This window comes from Argopecten irradians, chromosome 10, assembly GCF_041381155.1.
Source record: "Argopecten irradians isolate NY chromosome 10, Ai_NY, whole genome shotgun sequence".
Taxonomy (NCBI): Eukaryota; Metazoa; Mollusca; class Bivalvia; order Pectinida; family Pectinidae; genus Argopecten; species Argopecten irradians.
The window spans coordinates 3,414,812-3,429,252 of record NC_091143.1 but is presented as its reverse complement, the minus strand read 5'-3'; the positions used below and the strand labels follow the sequence as shown (position 1 = coordinate 3,429,252).

General features: G+C 33.1%; 1 protein-coding gene across 1 annotated transcript; it reads right to left on the bottom strand.

The window, feature by feature from the left end:
- Positions 1-564: 564 nt before the first annotated feature.
- On the bottom strand, positions 565-13,345 carry LOC138332920 (geranylgeranyl transferase type-1 subunit beta-like). The gene is given in 10 exon segments (XM_069280948.1): positions 565-1,356; positions 4,922-5,030; positions 5,410-5,594; positions 6,167-6,212; positions 7,537-7,669; positions 9,098-9,249; positions 9,520-9,587; positions 9,735-9,859; positions 13,238-13,250; positions 13,253-13,345. Coding segments are annotated over 10 exon segments (1,053 nt in total). The 5' UTR covers positions 13,335-13,345; the 3' UTR covers positions 565-1,216.
- Positions 13,346-14,441: the final 1,096 nt, after the last annotated feature.

Below are 14,441 nucleotides of genomic sequence, written 5' to 3'. Positions count from 1 at the left end.
TCTAATGACTTACACACTAACATGGTTTATGATCTGGACACAAGCATCTTACAAAAACCACTTGGTATCTAATGACTTACACACTAACATGGTTTATGATCTGGACACAAGCATCTTACAAAAACCACTTGGTATCTAATGACTTACACACTAACATGGTTTAGGATCTGGACACAAGCATCTTACAAAAACCACTTGGTATCTAATGACTTACACACTAACATGGTTTATGATCTGGACACAAAGCATCTTACAAAAACCACTTGGTATCTAATGACTTACACACTAACATGGTTTATGATCTGGACACAAGCATCTTACAAAAACCACTTGGTATCTAATGACTTACACACTAACATGGTTTATGATCTGGACACAAGCATCTTACAAAAACCACTTGGTATCTAATGACTTACACACTAACATGGTTTATGATCTGGACACAAGCATCTTACAAAAACCACTTGGTATCTAATGACTTACACACTAACATGGTTTAGGATCTGGACACAAGCAACAAAAACCACTTGGTATCATTACACACTAACATACAAAAAAAACCACTTGGTATCTAATGACTTACACACTAACATGGTTTAGGATCTGGACACAAGCATCTTACAAAAACCACTTGGTATCTAATGACTTACACACTAACATGGTTTAGATCTGGACACAAGCATCTTACAAAAACCACTTGGTATCTAATGACTTACACACTAACATGGTTTATGATCTGGACACAAGCATCTTACAAAAACCACTTGGTATCTAATGACTTACACACTAACATGGTTTAGGATCTGGACACAAGCATCTTACAAAAACCACTTGGTATCTAATGACTTACACACTAACATGGTTTAGGATCTGGACACAAGCATCTTACAAAAACCACTTGGTATCTAATGACTTACACACTAACATGGTTTATGATCTGGACACAAGCATCTTACAAAAACCACTTGGTATCTAATGACTTACACACTAACATGGTTTATGATCTGGACACAAAGCATCTTACAAAAACCACTTGGTATCTAATGACTTACACACTAACATGGTTTATGATCTGGACACAAGCATCTTACAAAAACCACTTGGTATCTAATGACTTACACACTAACATGGTTTATGATCTGGACACAAAGCATCTTACAAAAACCACTTGGTATCTAATGACTTACACACTAACATGATCTGGACACGGTAAATGTTAGATCCCCCATTGTTTGTGTATATTATGTAAATGTTGTGCCGTTGTTTTACTAAGGTTTAACGCTGCATGCATTTTCTGTACTCCGGGTTCTCCTAGTAATGACATTCCACAGACTCCAAAGTAGGCATGTAGTGCATCTGAAACACAAACAAGTTAATATAAACACTGTACATTAAGTATTTCTACAAGACATCTGAAACACAAACAAGTTAATACATAATCTGTACATTAAGTATTTCTACAAGACATCTGAAACACAAACAAGTTAATATAAACACTGTACATTAAGTATTTCTACAAGACATCTGAAACACAAACAAGTTAATATAAACACTGTACATTAAGTATTTCTACAAGACATCTGAAACACAAACAAGTTAATATAAACACTGTACATTAAGTATTTCTACAAGACATCTGAAACACAAACAAGTTAATATAAACACTGTACATTAAGTATTTCTACAAGACATCTGAAACACAAACAAGTTAATACATAAACTGTACATTAAGTATTTCTACAAGACATCTGAAACACAAACAAGTTAATACATAATCTGTACATTAAGTATTTCTACAAGACATCTGAAACACAAACAAGTTAATACATAATCTGTACATTAAGTATTTCTACAAGACATTTGAAACACAAACAAGTTGATACATAATCTGTACATTAAGTATTTCTACAAGACATCTGAAACACAAACAAGTTAATACATAAACTGTACATTAAGTATTTCTACAAGACATCTGAAACACAAACAAGTTAATATAAACACTGTACATTAAGTATTTCTACAAGACATCTGAAACACAAACAAGTTAATACATAAACACTGTACATTAAGTATTTCTACAAGACATCTGAAACACAAACAAGTTAATACATAAACTGTACTTAAGTATTTCTACAAGACATCTGAAACACAAACAAGTTAATATAAACACTGTACATTAAGTATTTCTACAAGACATCTGAAACACAAACAAGTTATAAAGTATTAATATAAACACTGTACATTAAGTATTTCTACAAGACATCTGAAACACAAACAAGTTAATATAAACACTGTACATTAAGTATTTCTACAAGACATCTGAAACACAAACAAGTTAATATAAACACTGTACATTAAGTATTTCTACAAGACATCTGAAACACAAACAAGTTAATAAAAACTGTACATTAAGTATTTCTACAAGACATCTGAAACACAAACAAGTTAATACATAAACTGTAAATTAAGTATTTCTACAAGACATCTGAAACACAAACAAGTTAATACATAAACTGTAAATTAAGTATTTCTACAAGACATCTGAAACACAAACAAGTTGATATAAACACTGTACATTAAGTATTTCTACAAGACATCTGAAACACAAACAAGTTGATACATAATCTGTACATTAAGTATTTCTACAAGACATTGAAACACAAACAAGTTGATACATAATCTGTACATTAAGTATTTCTACAAGACATTTGAAACACAAACAAGTTGATACATAATCTGTACATTAAGTATTTCTACAAGACATTTGAAACACAAACAAGTTGATACATAATCTGTACATTAAGTATTTCTACAAGACATCTGAAACACAAACAAGTTGATACATAATCTGTACATTAAGTATTTCTACAAGACATCTGAAACACAAACAAGTTAATACATAATCTGTACATTAAGTATTTCTACAAGACATCTGAAACACAAACAAGTTAATATAAACACTGTACATTTGGTATTTCTGTATTTCTACAAGACAATTAAGAGATACAGCGTAAATTGTCTTAGTGCCCAATTTCATGGAGATTACTTAACATTAAGAAATACCCTACATTAAAGTTCTCCTTATAAAAGCATTGCAGAAATTAAGGGAAACTCTTAGCTTAAGGAGTTTTACTTCTGCTTTCTATGGGGAATGTTAAGTTTAGAAGTTTTCCATAACTTCTGCTTTCTATGGGGAATGTTAAGTTAAGGAGTTTTCCTTAACTTCTGCTTTCTATGGGGAATGTTAAGTTAAGAAGTTTTCCATAACTTCTGCTTTCTATGGGGAATGTTAAGTTAAGGAGTTTTCCATAACTTCTGCTTTCTATGGGGAATGTTAAGTTAAGGAGTTTTCCATAACTTCTGCTTTCTAAGGGGAATGTTTAGTTAAAGATGCTTCCTCCATCGCTGACAAATGGTATTTTTTCACTATAAAAAACAAGAGCAGACGATTTAGTATTTTTCTTCAGTTACAAAAGTTACTTACTTTACACCATTACCACCATTGAAAAGTTTGAGCTTCTAATTTTACTCAAGTTAAAAATATGAAAAATAATTAATTGCATCCCGAAAAAATTCTGTGACACTATATCCTATATGGAATGAAGTGCTGATTGCGCATGCACCAAAGGCGTTATAAATCAGTTTATATTATTTTTTGTGTTAATTAGGCATAAATATACACGATTAAACACCAATTATTATTCTGATGATTAATATCATTTATGCTCTGTCGGCGGTGGAGCATCTTTAAGGAGTTTTCCATAACTTCTGCTTTCTATGGGGAATGTTTTGTTAAGGAGTTTTCCATAACTTCTGCTTTCTATGGGGAATGTTTAGTTAAGGAGTTTTCCATAACTTCTGCTTTCTATGGGGAATGTTAAGCTAAGTAGTTTTCCTTAACTTCTGCTTTCTATGGAGAATATTAAGCTAAGGAGTTTTCCTTAACTTCTGCTTTCTATGGGGAATGTTAAGCTAAGGAGTTTTCCTTAAAGGCCCACTACCTTTCCGGAGCAAAATTTAAAGGTTTCTTAAAAACATTAATAACAAAAGAAAATATATATCGATGGCTTAAGATGAGGTTACAACACCAAACATATGCAAGATTTCCTGTCTAATGTACGATAACAGTGGAAATTCATTTCGCTGTTTTGTCGTCTGGCGCAGTGATAGTTAACTACCGCGCGGCATTTAGGACGACGGCGGGAAACATAAAACGACCCGCGTTATAAAAATTAACATTTTATTTATTCTAATTAAACAGTTCTGAAGGTGATGGTAAGTGTGCTAGTAAACGTATAGCTAATAACTTCTGCGGCTCTACAAAATTACTAATCTCGTTGTACATCACCATTTCAAAAATTAAAAGCCGTTTCGGAAGTATGGGGAATGTTAAGCTAAGGAGTTTTCCTTAACTTCTGCTTTCTATGGGGAATGTTATGTTACGTTTTCCATAATTTCTGCTTTCTATGGGGAAGGTTATGTTAAGGTATGATAATGGAGTTGATAAGTTCTACTGTAATACGATTACTACACGACTGAATAAAGGGAAGTAACCTAATCATGGAACAGACAGTTTTAATTTTTTTTTCAGGAGAGCTCACTATCTGCTGTGATGTGGTAATGAAATATGTGTTATATACGTATATGTTGATTGAATGGATTCTTTTTGATAATATTGTGTTTTGTATAATCCGAGGGGTTTAATATTAAATGTAGTAGGGGGTAGTTTCTTGTGATCTCCGGCAATTTCAACAGCAACCCATATTCTGACAAGTAAAAAGCTCCCATGATAAGATATTTTTTATTTGTTTTACCGTTCTATGTATGATTCTATAACCAATACATGGGCAGATAACTCTGTATTAAAGATGTTATCGTGATCAACAGATGTTACCGTGATCAGTGAGGAATGACTACCCACCAGGTGTGTGATCTGGCCATTTGGAGAATCCCCCTGTAATAGCTTGCTGCGTTGACATGAGAAACCCTCGGTTAAAACTAGCATTACTTTGTTTGAACATGTTGAGCAGCTGAAAGAATAAGAATATTTTTCATTAATACCAGTATTTCTTCTGCTTAAAATACAATAGAGATATATAGTACATATTTTCACTTAGAAATGATATAACTGGTTAATTCCATCCCTTCCCATAAATTTTACTGAAAATTATCTTTAAAAAGAACAACACTTCCCTATCAAAAAATGTGACTTTAACTACAAATCTCAAGCTCAAGATTTTAGTTGAAAATATATAATTCTGTCATCAACAATACAAAAAGTTGGTTTTTTTATATACCATCATGTAATTCAGTTTTACCAGTTTTGTGAAACACCTGTGCATGAAACAAATATTGGAGTCATTTTGCTGGAGGTTGATAGAGTAAGATTGTCATTGTTTACATGCCTACCTTTAAACTAGCACCAACCCAGAAGGAGTAACATGTGTCTACTGGTTTATTGGGCCGGCCCTGGAAACCTGTCTGCTGCCTAGCTATACACCACCAACGCAGTCGCTTCAGCTCTTTTACTGAGAAAGTTTCTTCCAGTCTGTCCATCAAAACCAGTGCAGCTAGACCACAGAATGTAGACCCACCTATCCAAAACAGTAAACCATCAATTTTACTTTGAATAAAATTCGAGACTATCTAATTATCTGAAATACCAATTTTGAATCATATAATATAAAATGATTTCTCGTCAAACAAACATTTCAAATGACAAAATTCAATTTCAGAGGTCAATCTCAATATTAGTAATGATTTTGCATATACATTAAAATTGAGGCACTTCTATTATTTCAATGTATGACTATGTTAACAGCAGTTCTATTATGAAATTTGTATGATTCAAATTAGACTCCTTTCCATTTTAAAAACATATATGAGAGAACATTTATAATAAAAGTTTATTGAGTTACAGTTAACAGTGAAGTAAACAATGATTTAAGTAAAATGATAACTAAAATGATAATTAAAATGATAATTAAAATATTTAAAATGATATTTAAAATGATAATTAAAATGATAATTAAACGGATATGTAAAATGATAGTTAAAATGATAACTAAAATGATAATTAAACTGATATGTAAAATGATAATACCATGAGCTTCTAGTCCTGATTTAAGTACAATGATAACTAAAATGATAATTAAAATGATAATACCATGAGCTTCTAGTCCTGGTCCCTGCGCTATTCCTCCTTCATAAGTCTGTAAAACAAAAGTTCAATATAAGTGACTGAACAGAGAGATCTGGTACAGAATGTCCTGTTGGCTTAATCATACTATTCCACCTTCATAAGTCTGTAAAACAAGAGTTCAATATAATTGACGGAACAGAGAGAACTGGTACAGAACATCGTGTTGGCTTAATCATACTATTCCACCTTCATAAGTCTGTAAAACAAAAGTTCAATATAAGTGACGGAACAGAGAGAACTGGTACAGAACGTCGTGTTGGCTTAATCATACTGTTCCACCTTCATAAGTCTGTAAAACAAAAGTTCAATATAAGTGACTGAACAGAGAGAACTGGTACAGAACATCTTGTTGGCTTAATCATACTATTCCCCCTTCATAAGTCTGTAAAACAAAAGTTCAATATAAGTGACTGAACAGAGAGAACTGGTACAGAACGTCTTGTTGGCTTAATCATACTATTCCCCCTTCATAAGTCTGTAAAACAAAAGTTCAATATAAGTGACTGAACAGAGAGAACTGATACAGAACGTCGTGTTGGCTTAATCATACTATTCCCCCTTCATAAGTCTGTAAAACAAAAGTTCAATATAAGTTGCTGAACAGAGAGATCTGGTACAGAACGTCGTGTTGGCTTAATCATACTATTCCTCCTTGGCATATAACAGATTACCTCCCATGCGATTAGATACCCTTTGAGACTACATTATATTGTGAGCAAAACTTTCTTTAAAAAGTCTGATTATACGCACATAAAAACAAAATCAATAACTACCTGCAAGGGCAGATTTAAGCATTGAACGTCTTCCAGTTGGCATTCATAGCCAATATAACTGCCAACAGGACATAGGCGAATTCCATGAAGTGCGCTAGCGCTTCATGTTGAATTTGTCTCTGTTCAGTTGGCATTCATTGTGGCTATGAATGCAAACTGAAAGACGTTCAATGCTTATCTTTACATTTGGTCACAATTTTATGATGAAATCCCAAGGGATTTTGCATCTATAATGAATAAATCATTCGTTATCGTCGTTGATGGAACAGCCATTTGAACAGGCATTTTCTGTGTGATCGCTGGCATGACATATGTGACGTCACAATGATAAAGACGTCATAATAAGCGTTTTAAGTTCATAGTCTATATGACTGCCACCTGCGCATGCAATTATAAAAGCCGTGAGTTTTTTTCCTAGAAATATGATGTGTAGCTTATACTCTGGTGTTTATGTAAGTTTAATAATATGTAAATATTTAATGATGAATTCTAGTACATGCAACTATCTACAGATTCTTTATCATTATGAATTACAACAGGTTAGAAAGGGGGATAACTTACCTGACTTTTTCTAATAAAGTTAACAGCCTTTTCTGTATCTATACCGCTCCAATCATTGATCATGTAACAGGTACAGGCAGCACAGTAAACAAACCGCATATCATTCTCACTGCCCTCAGGTACACAACAAAAACTGCAAGACAACAAATAAACACTGTAAACAAACCCCATATCATTCTCACTGCCCTCAGGTACACAACAAAAACTGCAAGACAACAAATAAACACTGTAAACAAACCCCATATCATTCTCACTGCCCTCAGGTACACAACAAAAACTGCAAGACAACAAATAAACACTGTAAACAAACCGCATATCATTCTCACTGCCCTCAGGTACACAACAAAAACTGCAAGACAACAAATAAACACTGTAAACAAACCCCATATCATTCTCACTGCCCTCAGGTACACAACAAAAACTGCAAGACAACAAATAAACACTGTAAACAAACCCCATATCATTCTCACTGCCCTCAGGTACACAACAAAAACTGCAAGACAACAAATAAACACTGTAAACAAACCCCATATCATTCTCACTGCCCTCAGGTACACAACAAAAACTGCAAGACAACAAATAAACACTGTAAACAAACCCCATATCATTCTCACTGCCCTCAGGTACACAACAAAAACTGCAAGACAACAAATAAACACTGTAAACAAACCCCATATCATTCTCACTGCCCTCAGGTACACAACAAAAACTGCAAGACAACAAATAAACACTGTAAACAAACCCATATCATTCTCACTGCCCTCAGGTACACAACAAAAACTGCAAGACAACAAATAAACACTGTAAACAAACCGCATATCATTCTCACTGCCCTCAGGTACACAACAAAAACTGCAAGACAACAAATAAACACTGTAAACAAACCCCATATCATTCTCACTGCCCTCAGGTACACAACAAAAACTGCAAGACAACAAATAAACACTGTAAACAAACCCCATATCATTCTCACTGCCCTCAGGTACACAACAAAAACTGCAAGACAACAAATAAACACTGTAAACAAACGTGATATCATTCTCACTGCCCTCAGGTACACAACAAAAACTGCAAGACAACAAATAAACACTGTAAACAAATGTGATATCATTCTCACTACCTGCGGGTACACAACTGCAAGACAACAAATAGCAATGTAAACACTGTAGTATCCCACTCAACAAAATATCCTTTAAGCATTACATCCTTAAATCTTGATCAGTATCAAGTCAAACTTCCAGATGAAGAAAACAATCAAGGTAAAAATAAAAAGTGTGTATGAGCTAACTAGACGATAATGGTATTCTGTGAAAAAATAGCTATGGTATACCATCATCAAATCTGACAAATTACCAAAATTACCAACCGAATCAATTGAACTTTTGTTAAACTTGCAAAAAGCTGACTTAATGAAAAAACAAACATTTGATTAGTTTTAAATCTGATAGATAATTCTGAAGACTATAGCAATGATTCAATTATGATTATATAAAACTTGATTCAGAAAAAAAAGGTTTACACAGGTAATGAACATCTGAGAAGCAACACAATGAAACATTACCTGCCATCTACTTGCTGTAGTGCCCTTAATCCAGCAGCTATTGCTCGCTTGTTGACCTTAGAAAGGTCGTCTCCAAGGATAAGGAGGGACGCAAGGGCAGTGTAGGTCATTGCAATGTGACCACTGTCAAGTTGTATAGGATGTAATCTAGCCTGTAACACAGTATCATAATAACTTTATATGTAAAATCATCCCTAGCGTATGTAACATGACTGGGATCCCAGTTTTATTCGAAGGTATTAATCCCCACAGGATCTGATGTATGCAACTGTACATAAAATCATATACCTAGCACAACAGTAGTCTTTAACAACAAACGGTCTCATTCAATTTTCTCTTAGAAAGTATCTGTGTCAGTAAAAAGGAGGGAAAATAAAATACAGCAAGAATTAGTTTTCATTGATAGAATATATGATTATTACCTTTTCTGTATCAAAGGCATTGCCATTAGTTGTAGAACCTCTGAATCCACACTGGCTTAAGTTGGAATCTAGGAGAAAAAGAAACATTATGTGTTAAATGGTATATATTTTTGAACTAGTTTAACAACCCTTGTAACGTTCATTGTGATCAATTTACATGTAAATTTTAATATATTTATTGTTGTTAAATGCAGTATTCAAGAAAAAATATTTACCATCTGCTGTAGGAAGAAGCTGCAATGAATATATCCAATCTATAATTTCTCTTTTATTCTTCTCTACAACATGTAATGAATTCAGCATGTCAAGTCCTGACAAGGAGAAAAATGCTATTGTCATTCTGAAATGAAAATAAAAACATGTATAGCTAGAGTATATAAGTTGTAATGCTTACCTTGTACAAATGAAAGACAAACCAAAGTCAGAGTTTACACAAAATCATGTAGCATGCCAGCTGGACAGGGTCGATCATCAGTGACCACTGAGCTCAGTCGGTAGAGCACTTGGCTAGTGTTCGGAGGGTCCCTGGTTCGAATCCAAGTCTGGCCACTACGTTTTCCCCTCTCCTGTTACACACTCACACAATTTATAATATGAAAATCTGATATACAGAAGATATATTTATGAAAAGATATGAACTGTATAGCCAGGTGAGTGTAACCTGTAATTACAATGTATATACTAAGGTAAATGCCAGTATTCATCTCGATAGTTTGATATAATTATATTTTCTGCTGTCACATATAGGTCTGTATATAGAATAAATAAACATTATGTAAATATTTAAAAAGTGGCACTCTATTTTTTCATTTCAACATATTTTATTAATAACAAATATTAAAGGGATCAGACAACATATTTTATTAATAACAAATATTAAAGGGATCAGACAACATATTTTATTAATAACAAATATTAAAGGGATCAGACAACATATTTTATTAATAGCAAATATTAAAGGGATCAGACAACATATTTTATTAATAGCAAATATTAAAGGGATCATCAACATATTTTATTAATAACAAATATTAAAGGGATCAGACAACAGGCAAGCCTATATAAGTCTTCTCACATAGATCTACATACATAGATGGACAATATTATAGGATTATTGTAAGTGAATATACACATGTAAACAATCCCATACATCTCTCTCACACATACACACACTTACACACACACTTACACACACTCTCACACATACACACACTTACACACACTCTCACACATACACACACTTACACTTACACACTCTCACACATACACACACTTACACACACTCTCACACATACACACACTTACACACAATCTCACACATACACACAATCTCACACATACACACACACACACTCTCACACATACACACACTATCACACATACACACACTTACACACACTCTCACACATACACACACTTACACACATAGTGTAGCTTTACTCAGATTCATGGATTAATGATATAAGATTCAAATTACATCAAGAAGATTAGCATACGATATTCATAAGTATATTTATAGTAAGTATATAACTAAATAACAAATTTAACAGGATAGCTAGAATTAATCTGTTACGTTAGTGGCAGAGATATAATTATTCACATTTAAAAGGATGAATTGATTCTCTTCAATAGTTAGTTAAGAAGAGATATGATTGAAATGATTAGCAATGTCAACAATAAAGTGTCTGGAGTCAGTAAAAAGAGGACAGAAGAGAAAATAGTGATCAGCATTTTCACAAGCAGCGCCACAGCAACAAGCAGGGTCATCAATAAGGTGGTCTTTATATTTGTCAAAGTTTAGATTGCTCGCATTATTACTTAATTGACATAGTATTATATTAAGTTTTCTTGGATTACAGGAGGTGAAGATAACAGTATTACTATTAGAGTGTGTTTGAGTTTTATTTAAATTCTTTTTAAAAGCACTAAGAGTAGGGGAAGGGGTAACAGAATGGTCAAAATTATTCCATAGGCGCATTGTGTCGGGAAAGAAACTACGGTCATAGGTGCAGGTTCTGGATGGAGGAATATTAAAGAATCTATTAGTACAAAGTCGGTGATTAACATTAATATTAATGTAGGGTTCAATAGTGTGATAAAGATAGTCAGCTGTTAGGTGATTAATTATTTTGTACATTAAAATGAGATTATGTCTGTTACGTCTATCTTTTAATTTTTCAAACTCAGATTCATAATATAATATTTGATGAGACGTTCCACTTCTGAGGCCTGTAATAATTTTTATTGCATCAATTTGGACAGATTCAAGAAGTTTTTTGTCTCCAATATTACAGTTATCCCATACAGAAGAGGCATATTCTAATATGGGCTGATGAAAGATTCTAACGATTTCTTGTCAATTTTGTGTTTAAGCATGGGCAGGATATTTAGTCTTTTATAAGAAGTATCATTTATATATTTAATGTGATCACCCCAGCTTCCATTTGAATTAAAAATAACACAAGATGTTTGTGGAAAACATGTTCATTAATTATTTGGTTATCAAAAATAAGTGGTGGATGGTATCGCTTTTTCCTTGAAACAGATAAAGCAACAGTTTTTTGTGGATTAAAATAAATTTTCCAGAGTTTTGCCCAATTATAAATGGATTCTAAGTCATCGTTGAGATCATTAGCTGGGGTAATAACATCTTCATCAACTATAACATAAAGTGATGCATCATCAGCAAAACGTTTTATATTAGTATTAATTTCATGAGTGATGTCATTAATAAAAAGAAGAAAAAGGAAAGGACCAAGAACAGAGCCTTGGGAAACACCAGCAGAAATGGGTTAAAAATTGGTAATCTATGGTTATTACTAAAGAGTAAGTATACTGTATATATATTTTATGCTGTACATTATTGACTGAAAACCAAGCTCCTGTGATAATTCTGATGGTTATTGTTAATATTGAAAAATCAGTTGGTGACAATTTTAGAACATGTTGCGGCCCCTCCCGTATATGCAGGATAGTCCTGCATTTGAGTAACAGTCCTGTATTTGAGGAATAATTTTGTTACGTTAATGCAGGATTCTGTGAAAAGAAAATGGAAAAATAAAGTTGTTTAAAAATTTGTATCAAAAAAGGGTGTCATAATTTTCAGATAGCCTTAAAACTGATTTAAGACTATATTTTTGTGTATGATTTTTACAAACATTTACGTTAGGTAAAGAAATTTGTTTTCATTTGAGTGATAATGTGGAAAGTTGCATTACTGCTGTTGCCTTATAAAAGTTATGATGCCCTCAAATACAGGACTGTTATTTTTAAATCAGTTATAAGGCTATCTGAAAATTATGACACCCTTTTTCGATACAAATTTTTAAACAACTTCATCCATTTTCATTTCACAGAATCCTGCATTAACGTAACAAAATTATCCCTCAAATACAGGACTGTTACTCAAATGCAGAGCTATCCTGCATATACGGGAGTGTCCCCAACAGCCGAATCTGTAGATGATACATTAATAAGTTGTTAACAACCAGTGCGAATTGTTACTGTTGTATCTTTATCTAATATAGGCTTATAAGGCCAAATTTCTCCTCGGTCTGACAATTCAGCAGTTATACAACACAAATTATGATCAGCACCGGGTCGGTTGACAACGGTGGACAAGGCGGGGTCTAATCAGCTGTTGTTGAGTATCACGAAATTCGTCGTTTTAAGTAGTTTCCTTACTCAAAACTTCCACATCTTCAACCAAATACGTTACCTATTACTGTCAACGAAGAATATCTCTCAGGTAATATCTGAAGACATCTTTCAAAGAATTTGATGTGCTTATTCTTCAAAAACACATTTGGATCCATTTGGTATTTTATTATCTCTCAACACAGAAGAGTTCCAACAGAAATTTTGCAATAAGTAAAAATGGATTCGAATCCTACCAACGGCGATTTTTATTATTATTATTATTTTTTGTGTGTGTAAAATTTTCATATCATATATACACACAAAAATCCATTCAAAATTAATGTAATAAATAAAAAATAAATAAATAAATAATGTAACAATGTCATGTTACTCTACTTTATACTCGCTTCAGTGTACCTATTCTAAAAGTTTGTTTTCTACAATGTAAGTCTAAAAAATTAAATTAGAGATATAGACATTGAACAAGATATAATGAAAAAACTGTCATTGTTTTTTTTTCATTTTTTGCTTAATCTTAAATGAAAAGTCTGAACTCCCATTGAAAGGATTGATTCTACTATATTTAATTGCTGACCAGCAGTTATGGAGAATTCAATTGTTGATGGACGGACGGACAGACAGACGAAGGACGACAGATGCCACAGTATCGCATAAGCTCACCTAGGTCCTTCAAACCAGATGCACTAAAATGAGTTGATTTACAGCAATCAATTCCATCATAGAACTTGTACCAAGCAGCACAAATGATGTTGCATTTAGTATGGTACAACATATTTTGTTTATTAGTAGGTTTGCATGACCCGACATTGTTGTCTAACATTGTAGCTATTTTGTAGTTTTATTTAGATAGCAATGTTGGAATTTAATATTTACAGCATGATTCAAATTCTGCTAATTACCCCATTTCAATCTGTAGCATGCTGGAATGAAGGACTTTATCAAATTTGTTGAAATGAATTACCTTGTCCTTCCTTCAAGGTCACAGGGGTCAAATAGCTAGGCTAAAATATTCATATTTAACCAACATCTTGTCAATAACCAAGAGACCTAGAGACCCTATATCAAGCTTGTAGTATGTTTCAAACAAATGACTGACATCCCAAAGACACAGATAAATCTTAACGCCATACTTGTAGTATGTTTCAAACAAATGACCTTGACCATCACTCCAAGTTACAGGAGAGTCAAACAGAATAAAAATCTTAAACAGCTTCGACCTTTTCAATAACTAAGAGGCCTACACAAAGTGGACATTGTTTTTG